This window comes from Osmerus mordax, chromosome 28, assembly GCF_038355195.1.
Source record: "Osmerus mordax isolate fOsmMor3 chromosome 28, fOsmMor3.pri, whole genome shotgun sequence".
NCBI lineage: Eukaryota > Metazoa > Chordata > Actinopteri > Osmeriformes > Osmeridae > Osmerus > Osmerus mordax.
In genome coordinates this window covers 1,214,530-1,234,327 of record NC_090077.1, presented here as the reverse complement: position 1 = coordinate 1,234,327, position 19,798 = coordinate 1,214,530, and the positions used below count along the sequence as shown (strand labels likewise).

Sequence of the window (19,798 nt, the reverse complement as noted above, 5' to 3'; positions counted from 1 at the left end):
CAATAACTCGGCAATCTACTTTGTCTGCAGTGTAAATCTAATACTAGTATAGGCTACATGTTTGTTAATGTCAGTTATTCATGCTGCCAACCGCCCCCCCCCCAAAATAAATAAATAAATATAATTAGACCTAGTGTAGTATTGTGTAATGCCAAATGAAGAGACATGAAAAATCAAGATCTCAGTCGGTTTCATTTATTTGAATTTAATAACCAAAAATCACCACCCTTATTCAGTCTGAGCAGCCAAGTCTCACGTGACTCAAGTGTCATTCAACTATATACAGCTCACACAACATCTCGTCATATAGAGGACATGGAGGATTAAAGGGGGAGGGAAGCAGTGCAATCAGGCTAACCACGTAATCCATTCATTGTGTATACTGATGATATATCATACATTTACAGTTAACAACCTGCAAACATCAAATGTTAAATGTGCAGAGGCAAACGGTCCTATGTACACCCTCAAACAAAACACACAATGTTTGAATCTTCTTCCGCGTGTTTTGTAACTGTATGGCACAAGGCGAAGTCTGTTTTCAGAAGAAGATGGCGTCTTGGAAGCTGGATTGTGTTTTTATGCACCATCAGGGATCATTCGGTGGAGTATTGCCATATTACTGTGGGATGGCGTGTTCATGGTGAGAGTAGAGTAGAGGCACTTGAGTCAGACTTGTGTCTTTCCCAGAGGCATAGCCTCACTCACCTAAACTGGAAGCACGTGACTATGATGTATATCCCAACAGTATAGTTATGGCATGTTGTCAGGATAATTGTGGTGTTACTGTATAGCCCTTCATAGGAAAAATACATGTCCATATATGGGGGTTATATCATTTTGCTCAAAGAAATCAAGGATACACCAAACCACAGTCAAAAGGTAATAGTGGATTCACATAACGTATCACAATCATTAAAAAACATGTTCAATAAGTAGAATTGATTTGATACCTACATAGGTAATAGTTCATTGGCAAATAAAACAAACCAACCATCTTCTATACAATCTGTTGGCTGCAAAAACTGCAACATTGGAATAGGATCTTGACTGTGTCAGAAACTCAAATTTGTTTATGAACAGATCCAGGTACGTTCACTACCTAATGTATGGTTAAGATTGTCTAGTTGATGAAACCAGTTAAGGTTCCGCAACTTTCAACGAGGTCAGATGCATCGAAAGGTTGTCAGAGCAACCTATTATGTTCTCAAAGTATTGCACACATTTTGCAAATCGCTGTCAAATTCAAACTTTTGCAATTAAATGTAGAAACAAAAGGTTTACATAGTGTGGCCTAGGTTTAAGATCTAAGGGGTGTTCAGTGATATTGGTTTCCTGTGTGACTGTAAAAAAATACAACATGTTACATAGTACATTACATATCCGGAAGATCCCTGGACTAATGAGTAGAGGTTGATTAGAAACTAAAAGTTAAAACGTCATTCTGGACATAATAAAACTGTTGGGTTTGAGGAGTAGGGTGGAACACAGGCAGTGTACACTCCCACCACAGCATCCAGCTGTATCTGCAGACGGTGTTCTTGTACAGACACACCAAGCTTACGGCCAGACTGTCTTGTACCTGCCCTGCCAGAGATCTGGGGTTAGAGTTACGTTCCTTTGACAGTGCTGTGAGACAGAGAGACAGAGAGACAGAGAGAGAGAGAGAGAGAGAGAGAGTGAGAGGAGGAAGAAGTGTTCCCACTCCTACCGAAGCTCAGTTTCCTGTCTAACACCGGGAAGTCAGACCTGGTCCAGCTCAGTAACACGGTTCATTAGGGTTCATGATGGTTCGTTAGGAGATCGTCAGGGTTCAGCGCTGTATTGTAGGAAGTGTGTCGTGGTCGAAAGACTGCATTTCCCATCAGGGGTTTGGCAGAGTGCTGTTCTGTAGATGGGTTGTATGTTGTGAGGTTGGGGTGTTTGGTGGGACTAGCTCGCCCCACTAGACAGACACCCATCTCCCATTGGTTAGACAGGAGGTGGGGGGGCGGCTCTTTGAGGCACTAGTTGTGAAGAAGGAGCAGATGGTCTTCTATTGGACGACAAAATCAGTAGTGTGTTAACACCACACACACAGAAAAGATGTAATGTACTAATTGATAAAGGGGAATACTGTGGGAATGTCGAGTCATTATTTACCCAAGAAGTGGAGGAGGAGGCCTTGCAGCATAAGCTGGAACTGAGGCTGTCCTGCTTGTCTGAACCACCTGTAAACAACAACATGAAAAACCACAACAAATTACTCTCGGCACAATAATCACTTAAACCTGTCCTATGACACTAATATTGTTTCTCCAAAGATGGATATAAACTATAATGTACTGTATATGCATTATGAACATAGAGATTTGGTCCCCAGAAATGTACATGACCGTCAGGAAGTTCATTTACTGTGATTATAATGTCGGCTGTCTAGAGCAACAACAAAGTGGTGATTTCACATGATGGATAAAAGTCAATCCATACATAACAAAATCCACAACCCTGGAAATGAAGAATAAGGGTTGTTCATTTTCCAGAAAATGGAGAATAGGAGTTGTGCATTTTTCCACAAAGAAAAGGAGGAGGTAGCCATTGGCCATACAGACGGAGAGGGAGGGAATGGTGCAATGGAAATCAAACGCACCCACAGTCGAATCATAGAGATTAATCCCGCGTTCATCTCTATGGTTGGGTTAGGGAGGTACGTAACCTTGGTTAGTATGGGCGTCGGTTAGTGGATACAGGACAACTGCATGCTTCCTACAGCCCCCCCCCCCCCCCCCCAACCGTAGCCAATCAAATCCATCCCACGATGGCTAATTGAAACAGAGTCAATCTGAAAGGTGAAGAGGCGGTAGCAGCGATAGGAGCAGCGAAACTAGACGCCCAGAGAGCCTGAGCAGACAGATGCAGACAAGAGGGCCAGGAGACGGGGCAGGAGGATGGGAGAGGTGTGTTTACCTCCTCGGGTGGTAAAAACTTGGCATGAAGCTTCGTAGGGGGAGAGAAGACGGAGATTTGTCACGATTCAGCATTACTACACACAACTACACACCACCGAACAGAAGGCCAAGTCCAATCTGAGGCTTTGGCTTCGGACGATGTTCTTTTGATACGATGTCAGTCACAGTCATAGCAGAGAGCTGGAGATGTTGGTAAGTTGACTAATCTTAGTTGGGTCGGCTCTCAGTTAAACACATGTTTTGATTGAGAGCGTTACATGGTTAGCTGTTTCTGAGACTACACATGCAGGCGTGTGTGTGTGTTCGCAAACCAGCGAGTCGCCTCACCCCGTCCTTGACGATGTTGTTGGTGTTGCCACCCCTCGGAGGGGGGTTCCCTCTAGGAGGCGGGCCTCTGCCAGGATTGGCTAGAGGTTGACTATTAGCCCTGCAGAAAAAAACAGAACAAGCAATGCCATTGGAGCGTGGAAGTGTCAGTCAACGTATCGTGTGATAGAGAGAGGGCAGAACAGAGGTGGGCGTGACGTGTCACGTGATCCACTCACTCGAAGCCCTGCGACCTCTTCCTCCTGCAAAAGCGCCTCTGCAGCTCGTTCCTCCTGAAGAAGACGAAGGCGCAGAGAGCCATGAGAGGAAGAACCAGGAAGAAGAAGACCAGCAGCCCGTCCCTGGTGGACGTGTCCTTGTCTGGGACAAAGAGGGTAGACATGAATCACGGAGGACACAACAGTAACAAAACCAAATCGATAGAGTCAGCAAAGTACAAAGTACAAACACCAAAGGAATGTTAGTGAGCCCCTGGAGTGCTCCCTGGGAGACCCCTGGGTGCTTTAAACTCACCGTTCCACGTTGGGCCGCTGTCGATGCTGCCCCCGTAACCTTTGACCTCACAGAAAGGTGGGGCCCAGTCGTTGTCACAGTGACAGTTCCTGTTGCTGTTACACACCTGTGGTGAGAGAGGGAGGGAGAGAGAGAGAAAGATGAATACCTGGTAGAACACCCATAATCATAGAAATAGAATGGAAACATGTTTACCTCATCTACATGTATTTACGTCTATGAAACCTAACCCTGGCCCCTATATATAGAGTATGTCTATGAGACTCCTCCCCTGGTCTATATATACTGTATACACACTGTATACGAGTATTGTGTAAGATTAACACTGTATCTAGGAGACACATCTATCTATACTGTACATCTTTGACTTACCCCATGGCCATGGCATTTCTTCTCAACATCACAGTCGTAATTGAGAACGTTTGCATTCCTGCATTCGTAGTTCAGACAGACCTGCAGACAGGAAGTGAGATCAGGGAATGCTGGGATCCACACTCCTCAGTGTGTACCATGCCTCTGCAGACAGGAAGTGAGATCAGGCAATGCTGGGATCCACACTCCTCAGTGTGTACCATGCCTCTGCAGACAGGAAGTGAGATCAGGGAATGCTGGGATCCACACTCCTCAGTGTGTACCATGCCTCTGGACCGTGTGGGAGAAATCCTGAAGATTTACTATTTGCTTATGTTACTTACAATCAGTAAACCAGCTAATGCCTTTGTATCTGTTCATAAATACCATTTTATTGCTCGCGGTTCATGCCCAGGTTGTAATAAGATACAAGTACAGATAATATATACTGTATATACAATATACATATTTTATATAACTTGACCAATGGCAGTTCTGGAGTTGGAGTTTGGGTTAGGGGGTTAAGGGGTCAGAGGTCAGGGGTCAGGCACCTGGTTCTCTTTACACTTGGTGCCCTCGTTGACCATGCCAGGGTCGGGGACGTCGGAACCCAACAGGAAGTCAACGCCCCAGCACTTGGTCCCGGAGATGGGCGTCTGGATGATGGACGGCTCGATGCCAAACACCGTCACCGATTGCACGTTGGAACACTGTAGCTTCCCACACATGGCGTTTCTACGACAACACACGTCAACACACACACACACATGTTGATTTACATACTCAGAGACACAGATTCAGACTGCGGCCAGATTCTCTCCTCTCTCACGGTACTTTTTCTCGCATTTCTTGTAGCCGTAAGTCTGATAGCCACAATTTCCAAAGCGATCTCCCTTGGAGTTGACATCTTGAAAACATGTTTCTGGAGCTGCCTTGGCCTCTAGGGGTGGGGGAGATAAATTAATAGAATATGAGAGAGAGAGAGAGAGAGAGAGAGAGAGACAGAGAGAGAGACAGAGAGGTTAGTGTACGGAATACTATTTTTTTAAATCAAAATACAGTCTATTTAACTGAGGTAAAAAAAAACTCCCCACAGCACTGTGTCCATGAGAAAGAAGAACAGAACACACCAGAGGAAAACAGGGGTAGAAGTAACTTACTGGACCCGAAGATGGCCTGGCACTGCCCGTCGTAGTGCTGGCACTTTCCGTTGTAGCAGTATGCCTTCTGGTCCCGGCAGGGATGGCCGTTCTGCTTGAAGACATCGTTCTGGCAGAGGGCTGAGGAGCCATTACAGTACTCCGTCAGGTCGCAGTCGTCGTTACTGGCCCTACACACAGCCCCCCCAGGCAGGAACTGGAGAGGAGGGAGGGGGGAAATACGAGAACAATTCATGAGAATAATGGAATTACTTTCCATTTTTCTTGCTTTTTCTTGAGTGCTGGAGTGTTATTATCAGTTGAAGTGGTTCTACTGGTTTGTTGCTAGGTTACCTGGCAGTTCTTGCAGCATGCTCCGAAGGCACACTGAGCCCCGGACTTTAGCTTGCATGTCTTTGCCTCACAGCAGGGGTCCTTCTCACACTCCTGGACACACACAAACACACACACACACACACAAACACACACAGAAAGAGACACACGTCAGGACCCACGTACGGCCTCAAATGATTACATGTTGTCCATGTGGAACTCTCATTGTGTCTCGTTAGCTCCTGACCTTGTCTGAGCCACAGTCACACTCCTCTCCTACGTCCACCAGCTTGTTTCCACAGAAGGGGGCGCTGTAGGCCTCGTCCGGCCGCGGGATGTTCAGCAGGCAGTTTCCTCCCGAGTTCAGGATCATTTTCTCAAAATCGTCAGCACTGCAGCTGCTGAAGTTGCGCGAACCGCTGGAAGGAAAGCGAAAGTTAGCATCAGCGTGTGTGTTTCATTGTGGGTGTGTTTCATTGTGTGTGTGTGAGTGTGTTTCATTGTGGGTGTGTTTCATTGTGTGTGTGTGAGTGTGTGTGTTTCATTGTGTGTGTGTTTCATTGTGTGTGTGTGTATATGAGTGTGTGTGTTTCATTGTGTGTGTGTGTGTGTTTCATTGTGTGTGTGTGTATGAGTGTGTGTGTTTCATTGTGTGTGTGTGTGTGAGTGTGTGTGTTTCATTGTGTGTGTGTGTATGAGTGTGTGTGTTTCATTGTGTGTGTGTGAGTGTGTGTGTTTCATTGTGTGTGTGTGAGTGTGTGTGTTTCATTGTGTGTGTGTGTGAGTGTGTGTGTTTCATTGTGTGTGTGTGTGTGTATGAGTGTTTCATTGTGTGTGTGTGTAAGAGTGTGTGTGTTTCATTGTGTATGTGTGTGTTTCATTGTGTGTGTGAACTCACGTGGCTCCTGAGTTCATGATGCAGAAGGGGACTCCACAGTGGCATTCCCGCCCGTCGTCGTGGTTCATGCCCAGGTTGTGCCCCAGCTCGTGGGCCACGATGGACGCGAACGCGGGGATGTTGTTGTTGGTGAACTGGCGAGACGGCAAACAGCAGCACATACTTACTAACTACTAACCCATCAAGTCAACATGTCACCTCGTTCTAATCAGATCATTCTGAGGAAGGGAGAGAGCGACAGGAAGCTGCGTACCGCGTTGATCCCTCCTCCGTGACTCCGTGAGCAGACCGTGCCCACGAACGCCATGCCTGCTGTCGCTCCAAAACTCTTATTCCTGGACACACGCACCAACATGAGAACAGACAGGCGTTACCCTCTGCAGCTACATCTATGTTTGTGTACAGTGTTCAGTCTGATTCATACAGCTGTGTACTGGCGTTTGAGTGCATGTTTGTGCGTGCGCACGGCCGTGGGACTAACAGAATGAGCTGGGCGCTGTCGTGTCGTCGCCGTGGCACCAGCTCCTGCTCCCTCCACTGGGTGAAGCGGGTCAGGACCTCCCCCGCGCCGCCCTCGGTGCTGATGGGGTTCTGGTGGGACCAGATCTCCAGGCCCACCAGCACGATCCGCACATTCAACTCCACATACATCTAATATGGTGCAGAGAGATAGAGAGAGAGAGAGAGAGAGAGAGAGAGAGAGAGAGAGAGAGAGTGAAAGTATTGTAAAAGAAGAGAGAAAGAGAGAGTGAGTGATAGAGAGAGAGAGACAGAGAGAAGATGGATTATAAAAAACAGACTCTGTTGCTCAACTGTTTAATGTTGAGGTTCTGGCTTTCTTCTGCTGTCTGAAAAGAATTTTGTCCCGTGTTTCTGAATGTGCCCGAGTGCTTGTGAAGGGAACCTCACACTGTCTCTATCGCCATATACTGTGTGTGTGTGTGTGTGTGTGTGTGTGGGATGAAACCATCAATATGGCTGTCCAGTGTTTGTGTGTGTGTGAAGAGTACTTACACTGTCAATGAAGTTGGCCAAGTGGACCATCTCTGCTCTCACAGCTGTCTGGTTCCTGTGCATATAGATGAACTAGGAGGAGGGTGAAATGGAGGAGGAGGAAAATATGAGGAAAAGAAGGGAGGGAGGGTAAATAGAAGAAAGAGAGAGAGAGAGAGAGAGAGAGAGAGAGAGAGAGAGAGAGAGAGAGAGAGAGAGAGCGAGAGAGAGAGAGAGGGTAAGTGTTGTCAGGACGCCATGACTACTAGCTCCATGGAGATTTCCATCAGGACAACTGAACCACGTGATCTGGGGGCTAAGTTTAGGGGAAGGTTGTCTTCTAGAAGGCTGGACAGCACCAGAAGACTCTGCTCACCCTCTCGTTGTCCACCACCAGCAGGAGCTCCACGTAGTGGGTCTTGTGAAGCACAGCACGCTTTCTCTGTAGAATGAACACACACACACACACACAATGGGGTTTAAAAACATACTGTATAAAACTCAATGTTACTCATCTGTGTGTGTGTGTATGTGTGTGTGTGTGTGTGTGTATGTGTGTGTGTGTGTATGTATGTATGTGTGTGTGTGTGTGTGTGTGTGTGTGTGGAGGGGGTTACTTACCCTCAGGTGGTGGCTGACAGTCTCTCTGTGTGTGTCAGAGTGGGTGTGCTCATCAGTGTGAGCATGCTCAGTGTGAGGCGTGCCACACACCAGCGGTTGTGACCTCACATCCTCTAGCCGGTACCACAGGTGCTGATTGGCTGAGGAGGACTCCAGGGGCTCGATGCCATAGCTGGAATTTCCCATATGGAGAACGCCTCTGTAGAACAGACACATAGGTCAGACATCACAACTTTATTTTACAGTTTGTGGTGAGCAGTGTGTGTGTGTGTGGGTGTGTAAGGCAGTCGGTACATTTGGGAGTGTTTGTGAGGGATGCCCTACCGGCAGATCACACGCAAGCACTGTGCAGCGCCGATAAAAAGCATACCAAACACGTTACAAATTACGAACCGTTTTACATAACGACCTGCAGACTGAAGCCACTAATTAGAGAGTGGGATCAGCATCACCAGGGACGAGGCAGCGATCACTAGCCCTGGTCTGTGGCTCTGCTACTCTGCTGTGACTCATTACTGCTGAACACTACCGCTATTAATAGGAATCCCACTGTCCTTGAGAGAGATAGGGAGCAGAGCTGGAACTGCTCACTGGACGGCTATAACACAGCAGAGGACTGGAACAGGCAGAAGGAGAGTGGGAAGAGAGAGACTGAGAGAGAAGTAAAAGAGACGGATAGAGAGACAGTGTGTGTGTGTGAGAGAGAGAGTTTGATAGAGTTAGAGAGAGGTGAAAGCGCGCGAGAGAGGGAAAATCGCCGGAATCCTTCATGCCACTCCCGACCCTCATGGCTGGTAGCAAACACTTTTCAACAACGTCAAACATAATTCCCATCGCTCAGGACTCCGTGACAGGTTGGCCCGGGATGGAGAACGCCAGCGTTTCTGAGAGTCTTGGTGTACCTGAGACCGTTGCAGATGCTCATGGCTACGGAGGAGCCTTCCTGGTCCAGGACGTAACCCCGGTACTGACAGTGGTCCTGGAACAGAGGAGGAGAGAACAGGGGTCAGAGTACTGACAGCCTCATTAGTCAGGAGAGGGGGAGGAGAGAGATTCCACAAACACACACGGGACGGAATCTTCTAACAAGCTGCACGACTGCTCCCCCCCCCCATTCCTGAGAACAGGTGAGGGCCACGCCTTTAAGACCTACCTGCCTGAGTCCAACTCTCTAGGCAGTCTCTCTAACAATAGCAAGACCTAAGGGATTTAGCCCCACAGCTCTGTCACATGTAAAAGAATTAGCTTGAAGAGCTCATCGCAGGCTTGATCTAGTCTGAACATTAAGGCAACGACACCTTGTCTACTTTCACCAATTAACTCTGGTCTATAAATACTTTAATCTGGAGGGCTGGAGCTGCCTGACCGACCACAGGCTTCCTGGTCCCGTGTCATCCTATCGACGCTGGTGTGGCACAGGGCCAACTAAGGAGGCAGGAAGACTCATTTACCAAGAAGACCCCAGCTGCTACACCCCGCAATTAGACACACACACATGTGCGGTCTCACACACCCGACCTGAAGCCATAGAACTAGCAAGCTGCAGAGACAGATGGATGTGGGAGCGGGATGAGAGAGGGCGTCCATCTTTGTTCAGCGAACCTTCTGTTGAGTCCATTATCCACTAATCGGCTAATCAAGACAATATTTACCACATTCAATTACCAGGCTGCCTCTCTCCCACAGTCCCAGAGAGCTGGTGACATAACAAGGCTTTACACTGAAGCTCTCTGTTCTGGGAAAGAACACGCCGGGGTGAACGAGTGTGTGTGTGTGTGCAAGAGAAAGTGTGTGTGGGTGTGAGAGTGTGTGTGGGAGAGAGAGCTGCCAAAGTGAGAGCAGAGTCATGACATCACAGCGGTCCTGTCACACGTCCAGGAAGGCTGACTGCTGACAGGAAGATGCGTATCTCTCTGCTCGGACGAGACGAGTCACACACACTTCCTCCACAACTCCCACAGGGTCTTATAAAGCACTTCCTGTTATTAGAGGGTGTGTGTGCATTAGAGTGTGTGTGTGTGTATATTAGAGTGTGTGTGTGTGCGGGCGGAGTCGAACGCAGATTTCCCAGCTTCGTGTCTTGAGAAACCACTTCCTCCCCTGTCTGTTTCCCAGCAGCGGTCTTGCTCATCACGATGCAGAGGAACCCAGGGACCTGGGTTCAAGATGAGGTTACATCAACCTAGTTCAGATCAACAATGCAACAGATCCCACAACTGATAAGAATGTCTCGAGGCGGGATTACTGAAGCCGGGCTCAGATGGAGACCAACCAGGAAGAGAAAGGCATAGTGGTCTGAAACAGCAAGGCTGCGCAAACAAAGGAGGACTGGATCTCTTTGGGTCAGGCTAGAATAGTTCTCAAAAGACATCCTCCACAGGGTACAGCTTGACCCAGTCGGTACCAAATGGAGGCTAACAAGGAAAGTCAAACAGCGTGATAACTGGCTTAGGGGTGAAGTACGGGACAGGGAGATCCAGCCTGCTTCTTTTTCTCTGATTCTGGACCAGCGGCTCCTCGTCCTTCCCTGTCCTCTGCCGACACACGCCCGTGATGCCAGCAGCAGGTGCATTGTGGGATAGCTGACTCTGTCCGTTTGGTCTCTGTGAGGACCAGAACTGAGAGGCTTAGAGCAGAGGATGGTGGAGGAGGGAAGAAGGGAAGTGAGAGGAGAAATAAGGAAGTGCAGTGTAGAAATGGAGAGAGAGAGACAGAGAAAGAAAGAGAAAGAAAGAGAGAGAAAGATGTGGGAGAAACTGTCTAAAACCAAGTTAAAAATATCTATGCAACCTCCATAAAAACCAAAAGCCAGTTTTTGCTTACACATTTATGAGCAGACACTTAGACAGCAACAGTTTCCGACGTGACTCATTCTCCAGAGCTCTAATGCCACATACCACACAAGCTCTGTCTGCCCCTGCAACAGACCGCCTCCCTCAGACAGGACAGGAACAAACCACTAGCCCAGTTTCAACCATCAACCTGAACACATCTGCAGCATCGGAGAACCATAAGGCCTCAGCAGAGATGAGATGCATGGAATGTGCATGTGGGTCTGTGGGTAATGTGGGGCTGTTAGGAGGTCATGATGTGACAAGCGTGTGAAAACTCAATATAATAAATGTGTAAAAAGTATTCAACGACATTTATAACTTAGTTTCAGCCAGTTACTGTGGCTTTGAATAAAAGCATTCGCTAACTGAATCAAATCTCAACTGTCATTTACAAGTCCTCTTCTCACCACGCACAGTAGGTTTCACACAGTCTGTGGAGCTGGAGGTGAGAAACCTAACCCTGGTCCCGAGGCCTACAATGTTTTGTTTTGGGCCATTTCATCAACTCTGCCACACGCAATGAGCTGCAAAAGTCTGGTTGTGGAGCGAGCATTCCCCTCGGAGAACACCATGGAAAAGACAACACACACACACAGAAAGACGGATATACAGGAAATATCAGCGCGCTTACTGAACACAGGGGACTCGGCCGTGGTAGGCAAACGGTCATCATATTTCATGTTCTAGGAGAGAGTCTGGGATTGAATAAACAAGTCCTGAGAGAGGCAGCATTCTCTTTCTCTCCCTTTTCTTCTCAGACACACACAGCGTCACTCCTCAAGTCTTAAAGCTACTTGATACTTATCCGACAGTTGTGTGTGATATGTCCAATCAATGTGTTTAGAAGCACTGGGCACTGGGAAAGCATCAATATTTAATTTTTAACTCTTTAATATATTATATATTATATATATATTTAATAATAAAAGCTTTTTCCACATCCCCCTCCCCCCCCCCCCCGCACGTCCAAACCAGCATCAACAGCCAAGCATTTGGATTCCTTCACTTCACCAGCAGCATGGTAATGTAAGCTCCATCTGTGTCCCGGCCAGTGTGTTCTCCAAGCACAGCAGATGGAGTGGAAATGAAGATGATGTTCAAGCTGGAAGATTTCTGTCTGCATTTCCGTGAAGGACGGTTGCCAGTTTAGAGATGAAATACTGGAAATCCCCTTCTCTCCAGATTGAGGTTGAAGTGCACACACACACACACACAAACCTATCCAAATTCATACCCACACACACACACACATCTCAACGGATCAAGCATGTTCGTCAAAACCACAAGAGATGGTACTACAGTCCAATTAGAGAAAGACCGTCCCATACAGTGAGGCTTACAGCAGCTTAATTTCAACATTTGTCAATCAAAAACAAATCCAAACATTTCCTTCCACTGTAACTAGCAGTCCTAAAACCCCATGAGAGACATCAAATGTTTACTCATCATCACTCTGCATCTGCTTACACTCACAAGTTTGAAGGGCGTTTCCCGTTAGTCATGAATCACACCTGTGACAAGGCTGCAGGACAGCAGTCCTTTCTTCCTGATCCACAGATCTCTTCTGTAATTGTCTGTCTGGGGACACTGTGTCACTGAGATAACGACAAAGGAAAATAAATGTCATGATAGCAATCACGACCTCTCAGTGACCCGTTGAGAGGCGCACCTGAAGCTGTAGAAAGCCAGAGACCCTTCATTACAGAGACAGCAGGGGCAAGTCCACCATCCTGGCACAGCTCAACGCATGGCTGTTTAGAAGGCCAGGAGAATGAATGCAACATAATGATATCATCTGGGAAACTGAGCAAGTAGCTCTTTGTGTGTTTCCAGGCCATAGGATATCTCCTTCACCGAGGTGTAACAGATATTAGACCATCTCCGCTTTATCCAACCCCTCCACCCCTAGACTGGGACTGTGCAGCAGACTTGTTTCTTTAAAAGGTTTTAGAGGAGGCAGGTGCATCAACAAATTATCTAATTTGACTGGTTAGGCCCGCACATACGGAGCAGTGTCGGAGTACAAGTGTGAGTTGGCGAGCCAGCCGGGTGAAGTCGGAGAGCATGTTAGAGACACAGTGCATTAGACCGTATGCAGCTCATACTGTGCCGTCATTCAAGCTTTAGAAACACTGTACGCATGTTCCCAGGAAGAGTATAGCTCGTCAGATGGGGAGTCAGATGGCTGAGCGGTTAGGGAATCCGGCTATTACTCAGAAGGTTGCCGGTTCGATTCCCGGCCGTGCACATGACGTTGTGTCCTTGGGCAAGGCACTTCGCCCTACTTGCCTCGGGGAGAATGTCTCTGTACTTACTGTAAGTCACTCTGGATAGGCGCGCCTGCTAAATGACTAAATAAATAGCTCAGTGGCAAAGCACACAGCTGCAGAGGAGGAGGTCGCGGTCGTGCAGTCCAAACCGTGTCTTACTGTGCTGTTTGGCAGTGTGGACCCGCGGAGGGAAGGTTTGTGCTGTGTCTCACCTGCATGGAGGGTCGCTGCGTGAATAACGTCCCACCCTCAGAGTAGGTGTACACTGTGAAGTCCTCAGGAAGTAGGAGTCTGGAACGAACAACAAACAACCTGAGAAGCGAGTATGACAGCTCACTGTTTGTGCCACAACAGCTACCCTACGAGAGCAGGCTGGGTATATAGATTACAAAATCACATTCTTAAATAGAGAAACCAGGCTTAAGCAACATCAAAGAGCCGACGGGCTATTAGAGGCAGCGGTTTTATTTGAGCGTTGCACACAGCCTAGTCATCCACAGGCTGACTGGGTGTCAACTGCAGAGTGTTCCATTGTACGAGGCTCCAGAGCGAAGCCACATTCTCAGAGACAGTATTCAAATACAAGTATACAAAACAGGAGATTTCAAGCTGGGTGACCAAAGCAACAGTGTTTAAGTTCTCCATGGTAGCAGAGAGGAGGATGGTGAAGACAGACTGTGTCTTTGCAGTGTTTGTTACCCCCAGTTGGTCACCTAGGACTCTTGTTTCTCTCTCCCTTTTTACTGCTTAACCCCTCTCTTTCTGTCTCTTCACTGTCCCTCTGTCTTTCACTCTTGAACTATTCCAAGTTTACCGGGTTGAAATCTTTAGATAAAATGATGGCATGACAATGTTCCCGACAGTCCCAGAGGATACTGGGACTGGAAGTCAGTTTCGATTCACTTAACAGACAACTGGCAGCATATCATTGAGATCAAGTATATAATGTTTTCAGGCATGTCGTCCTGTGACCCCTCTAACCCCTGTGATCAACTGTTTCTGCAGGAGTCTGGCCCCTGCAGTCTGTGCCTGGTTCTGTCCTTGAGGATTGCACAACATCTGGAACACATCAGCTTTGCTTGAGAGGACGGGAGAGAAGAGGATGGGAGATGAGGGGAGAGGAGAGAGGAGAGGAGAGAGGAGGGGAGAAGAGAGGGGAGGGAAGGAGAGGAAGGGAGAGGAGAGAGAACAACTTACTCGTTTTTCTCCAATATGACGACATGCTCTTCGCCTTGGGCACTGATTACATAGGACACCTGGAGAGACAGAGGACCAGCATGACCTGTCAATCATAAGGAAATAACTGGACTGCTTTAGAGGCTGTGTAGGGACCGGCATGGTAACGTTACGTTCCTTTACACGGTTCACAACCAGGCTGCAGTAATTAAAACTGGGGTCAAAGCCAGTACCAAATCCCACATCCTAGGTAATCACATAGATTAACACCTAATTTAGGAGTGAGTTGTTTTTGTCAAGGCAGAAACAGACACTCAAGAACAGTAAAGGGTGCAGGTGAGAAGAGGAGGATTGCTGTGGAGAAAGAGAGAAAGACAAGAGTGGAGAGAGGAGGGCTAATAAGCAGAGGAAGGAAAAAGGGGAGAGAGAGGAGAGAGGAAAGCAGGTGAGAGGAGATAGGAAGGCTGTGAAGAGAGGATGATAGACGTGGAGGAGAGAGGGAGGGAGAGGTAGAGCTGGGGACTGATACGAGTAACCCTGGAGAGCAGCTGCAGCCCCTAGATCATATCACGGCTCAATTAGCACGGCTGAGTGTGTGTGAGTGTGTGTGAGTGTGTATGTGTGTGTGTGTGTGAGAGAGAGAGAGAGAGAGAGATAGATAGAGAGAGGAAAGGTTGAGAGGGAGTGAGAGATGACGAGGGGAGGAGATCCTTGTTTGCTTGTGCCATCCAGCAGGTATGACAGCCAAGGGGCAGGAGGGGGACAGGAGGGGGGCAGGAAGGGAGTGGGAGGATGGGGGTAGGAGGGTGGAGGGGGGAAGGAAGGGGGTGGGGGGGGATTGTGTAACAGCGGGTTCCTGAGCAGCTGGAGAAGGGCTGCCAGGCCCCAACTGTACACAGCAATACACTGTACACAGGCTCCACCCAGGAACACCCTCTGGCCTGGTGATGTGTCCCAGACACTGGGCACCAATGGGGGTCTAGGCCAAGGCCAACAATCCCTTCATCAAGGGTGTAGGTTTCGTTTGAACATGGGTGGAGGAAAAAACATTCATCACCCTGTATGCCAACACTAGCCTTGCCCTGGTGATCATTTTTAAAGGGGATGTTCACCCTTTATGCCAACACTAGCCTTGCCCTGGTGATCATTTTTAAAGGGGATGTGCCAGTGGTCTCTTGACAATACATGTTCCTGCTGTCTGTTCCTTAACCTACCCCTACAGCCCTCGTCACTACAGGAATGCTCGCATCATCGAAGGTTTCCGGTTTCTTCTGAAACGAGGCTCCAGTTTAGGCCACAGCAGAGCCTCTTTGTTTGAACAAACCCTCACACTCCTCCACTCCCTTCTTCCTCTCACGTTTCACCCACTCCCCCAGGAGGAGGTCTGGCTGGGTGTGATGTGTGTGTGTGTGGACATGTGTGTGTGTGGACGTGTGTCAGTGTGTGTGTGTGTTTGTGTGTGTGTGTGAGTGTGTGTGTGTGTGGATGTGTGAGTGTCAGAACATGTTTGAACGTGCTTGCCAGGACAGGGGAGGGGGGTAGGAGAGACACAAACATGCTTACCTCCAGAACCATCCCCCAGTTCTGACTCTAGAACACAGACCACCTCCAACATGCATTCTGCTACTTGTGACCTCATCGCATACCAATTACAACCACATGTGAATGCTTGGTCAATGCACATTGGGAGTCACACTGGAGGGCCTAATGTTTGGTTTTAATAAGAGGCTGTTTGAGCTCAGAGGAAGTGGGAACTGTTGTCTGTCAGCTCAGGTTTGTTATTACGGAGGTCAGAGACCACAGGTGGCAGAGAACCTTGTTATCACGTCCTAGAAGGGGCATGGAGAGAGATGTGAGTGGAGAGATAAAACAATAGCAGAACATGTATGAGTGGTGGGGAGAGGGATAGGACCTTCTGACGTGAGCCCAGACAGCTGGGGTCTGAACGTGTGGTTGAGTTGCCGTGGTAACTTACCCGCTCAGCCTCGGTGGAGTCCAGATCCCTGCGATGCTTGTCTACCCTCCTGGGTACCGTCACCTCATACGACGAGAACTGGGACGTCTGTGACGAGCTTGGCCCTAGGACAGGAACGGCACGGTTATGAATCCGATGTGCCCGGCGGCTTACAAAGTATGCCTTTAACACACTGTTACCGTTGTAGATCAAGATTTTTTCCAAGTTATGTCACATGGAGCTTCTCAGATAACTTCCGATATCCCACCTAAACCCTCATAGAAAACAAGGGGAAACTCCAAAAGGAGAGAAAAATAAATGGAAGAAAACCACAGCAGGGGAAGTTTAGCTATGGAACCCCTCCCCCAGGGCAAAAGGTTAAGACAACAGACAATAATATTCAATAAGTGTGCTTTTTGGTGCTTACTGCAGAGGCCAGAGCAGCATTATTCCCGAGGCAGGGTTAGGGTGAAGCCCAGGTGGCGAGGAGCAGCCAGGGCATCCTCTCCAGTCAGGAAAAAGCTTTTCTTTAAACCCTGACTCATCGCATCTCTTCCAACCTCTCTTTCCCTCCTACCCCTCCCCCTCCCCCCCCCCCCCCCTCCCAAACACGCTGACCTGACCGGCAGCCAATCGCCATGGTCTACCCAGCAGTGGCTCTATTCCAGGTCACCTCCACAGCACCCCTGCCGCCTGTCTCTGCAGATCTCTAAATCATACGGGTGAGTTTCCTGATGCCTCATCGCTATTCAGATGTTGTGGAGATCATGTGGGCCACAGCTACTAGGGCGATCTGGAACCCTACAGGTCTCCCCTGCCTGCTCCTCATCCCAGCCTCGTGTGAGGCAGTGCCAGCTGCACGTCAGCCTGTTAGGGCGGTGTTCACAGCTGCCAGCTGCATGCTAGCAACCCCTACAGTGGGGATGTCCTTCCCAAACACAGAGGGCAAACAACTCCTCTCTCCATCCTTATCTGAGCCAGGCCACCCGTGATAAATAGAGAAATAAACAGAGAGAGAGAGAGGGGGAGCGAGAGAGACAGGGGGCGAACGAGAGAATATACAAGGTACACGACCATAATTTCTAACTAGAATTAATGTCTAAACCAAAATGATGGAATAAAACGATGAGTGAAGTGTGTGTGTGGGGGGGGGTGTCAGATCAATCATAAACACGAAGGTTACACAGTCTATCATTCTCGTATCGGTTGTAAAAACCCAACAGCATTCTCTCCGGTTCCCCTCCATTCCCCAAGAGTCCCTACTTCCTCGTAGGGAACGACACGCCTGTCAATCACACTGCCTTGGTGTTACTGAGCTGCAGCAGGCTGGTGTGGTCAAGGACGGGGCAGACGCCGTCACAGGGAACCCTGCCTGGCGTCTCACTAGGACGTGCGTACAGTAGAACCAGCAGCAGAGCCCCTGTACAGACCGAGGGCTCCTGTTCAAGCTAACATGGTTGGACAGTATTGCTGACAGAAGAAATTTCTATATGCGCTGTATGTTTGTAAGCCTGTAAGGCTGTGTGCCTGTATGTTACTAGCCTATATGGTGACATAATTTAAATAACAGCATAGCAACTGGTCAGGAAGTTTTTAAGCCGTGTCCAAAATCCACACAACTTCCAAACATCTCTGTGAGGCCAGACATAGAGGTGTGGAGTTAAAATGCAGTCCTTGTCAGTCAGATAGACATCAGGAACAGGGGTCTGGAAGATGATAGCCACCAGAACAGAACAGACTATAGACATCATTCACCAGACCCTGTCTCCTAGTTTTCTCCTAGCTCTTAGAAACATGATGTTTAGAAATGTTTTTGTGTAAGTAAACCTGATCGATCTGGTCTGAAATTGTGTTGATAAACCTGACTTGTTTGGTCAGAAATTGTGTCGATTCATGCGATTGATCTGATGTGTTCAGGGTAACTCGATTGAGATGAGGTATTGGGGAAGACTCATTGGTCTAATGACCCCAGACTGCTCCACAATAGCTCTAACTAAGCAAAGAACAACAAGGTCACAGTGATATACAGTAGGGAGCTCTGTCCGTCACCCACAAACTCACAAACCATGACATAACCACATTAGACTCACAACAGACCAGAGACGGGAGCGGAGGGACCTTGAACACAAACGAGCCTATCTAGCAGAGGAGCAACTTGGCCTTTGTTAGCACTCAGTTCTGTTGCTGAAACTGGGAGGGGGAGTACAGCAGTCACGAAATGGAACAAATGAAAGTGAAGGGATGACATACAGGAATGAAGGAATTCAGCAGTTTACCGTGAGGAAACATTAGCCGTTACATGTAATCCCAGACATACCCATTTGTAGGATATCAGTATTAACCTACATAAACCCAGCCAGGAGAAGTTAATAAGCTTCTTATGTGTGTCCAGCCTTGTACAACCAAACAAATGCTAAACACGTCGTGTTTGGGAGCTTTTTCGTGACAGAACAAACACTGGAAAGGTGTTTCAAAGATTGTCATTGATCAAAATAAACTCTTCACATCGCACTGCCTCGAACCTCAACTTGTGACAGATGACAACATTCCGATCACACAGATAAGCGACACAAATGTGTTCACGGTTTGACATTACAGTCCCGCCAACACATCGATATAATATGCAAACAGAGCGGGAGTAAAACAAATATTGCATTACACTTTGCTTCTCTAGTGGCGATAGTTTGTCAATATAAACAGTCAGCATAGTAACATGGTTTACAGAAATAGTGTGTGGATTAATTGCGCGTACGTATCGAGTAGTTGGCCAAGTTCTAGAATGCTTTTCGCCAGCTACAGAGTGGCCGAGAAGGGAAGCCGCTGAACTGGATGGGCTATTCTGCCGATATGTTTACTCACCTTCGCTGCAGTCACCGATTCCATTGAGTAAAGCGACGAGACACACTATTTGAAAACACTGATGGGAAAACAATGTAATCCCCATTTTTGACTAACTGTCAACAAAGCAGCCGATTTAACGGAAAGTACGTCTTATTATCCAGGCGTTGCCTTCCAAGCAATTACGAAGTGCCTTTTCCACATACTGTAAAAAGCCTACCCCAACAATTATTACATTGCCATATTGGTAAAACTATTTCTCACCCATGAGAGATACAATAACATTACTAATGACTATTCAAGTCTTTTAGGTACATCCGTATCGCATGCTAAATGTATTTATAATAAACATTAATGCTGAATCACTAATCTTTTTTGAACCGAGCACCGTTTAGGTTCAAACGAGTCGCACAGTCCAGCGTGAACCCGACTAGAATGAATAATACAGCGCATGCGCTTAATGTCCATCTGGTACGTAGCTATCCCCCTTTCTGCGTCCTCGTGACACCAACATACGACTTATATTCTAATTACTTCCTGATACAGTTTTATTTACGTTTCCTCTTAATACAAAATGTGATGGTGAGTATTTTTCTAAGAAAT

General features: G+C 47.8%; 1 protein-coding gene across 2 annotated transcripts; it reads right to left on the bottom strand.

Moving 5' to 3' along the window:
* Nucleotides 1–179: 179 nt before the first annotated feature.
* Nucleotides 180–19,615, bottom strand: adam9a (ADAM metallopeptidase domain 9a). 2 transcript variants are annotated; one of them, XM_067231026.1, is made up of 23 exons: nucleotides 19,217–19,615; nucleotides 16,379–16,482; nucleotides 14,425–14,483; nucleotides 13,440–13,518; nucleotides 9,026–9,102; nucleotides 8,124–8,322; nucleotides 7,879–7,944; nucleotides 7,524–7,595; nucleotides 6,991–7,160; nucleotides 6,763–6,844; nucleotides 6,510–6,643; nucleotides 5,859–6,030; nucleotides 5,633–5,725; nucleotides 5,300–5,495; nucleotides 4,974–5,079; nucleotides 4,691–4,874; nucleotides 4,161–4,241; nucleotides 3,789–3,894; nucleotides 3,494–3,635; nucleotides 3,276–3,375; nucleotides 2,947–2,976; nucleotides 2,143–2,210; nucleotides 180–2,035 (listed from the first exon to the last, which is right to left on the bottom strand). In XM_067231026.1, the coding sequence occupies exons 1-23, from the start codon at nucleotides 19,299–19,301 to the stop codon at nucleotides 1,972–1,974; spliced, it is 2,469 nt and encodes an 822-aa protein (XP_067087127.1). In that variant the 5' UTR covers nucleotides 19,302–19,615; the 3' UTR covers nucleotides 180–1,971. The 2 variants fall into 2 exon arrangements, with proteins under 2 accessions (XP_067087127.1, XP_067087128.1); XM_067231027.1 differs by lacking the exon at nucleotides 2,947–2,976.
* Nucleotides 19,616–19,798: the final 183 nt, after the last annotated feature.

Coding starts and splice junctions, on each gene's coding strand:
- adam9a (XM_067231026.1), bottom strand. CDS start 19,301: ATGGGGATTACATTGTTTTCCCATCAGTGTTTTCAAATAGTGTGTCTC. Junction 5,080..5,299: donor CCAGGCCATCTTCGGGTCCA/GTAAGTTACTTC, acceptor CCCCACCCCTAG/AGGCCAAGGCAGCTCCAGAA. Junction 4,875..4,973: donor TACAAGAAATGCGAGAAAAA/GTACCGTGAGAG, acceptor GTGTTGTCGTAG/AAACGCCATGTGTGGGAAGC.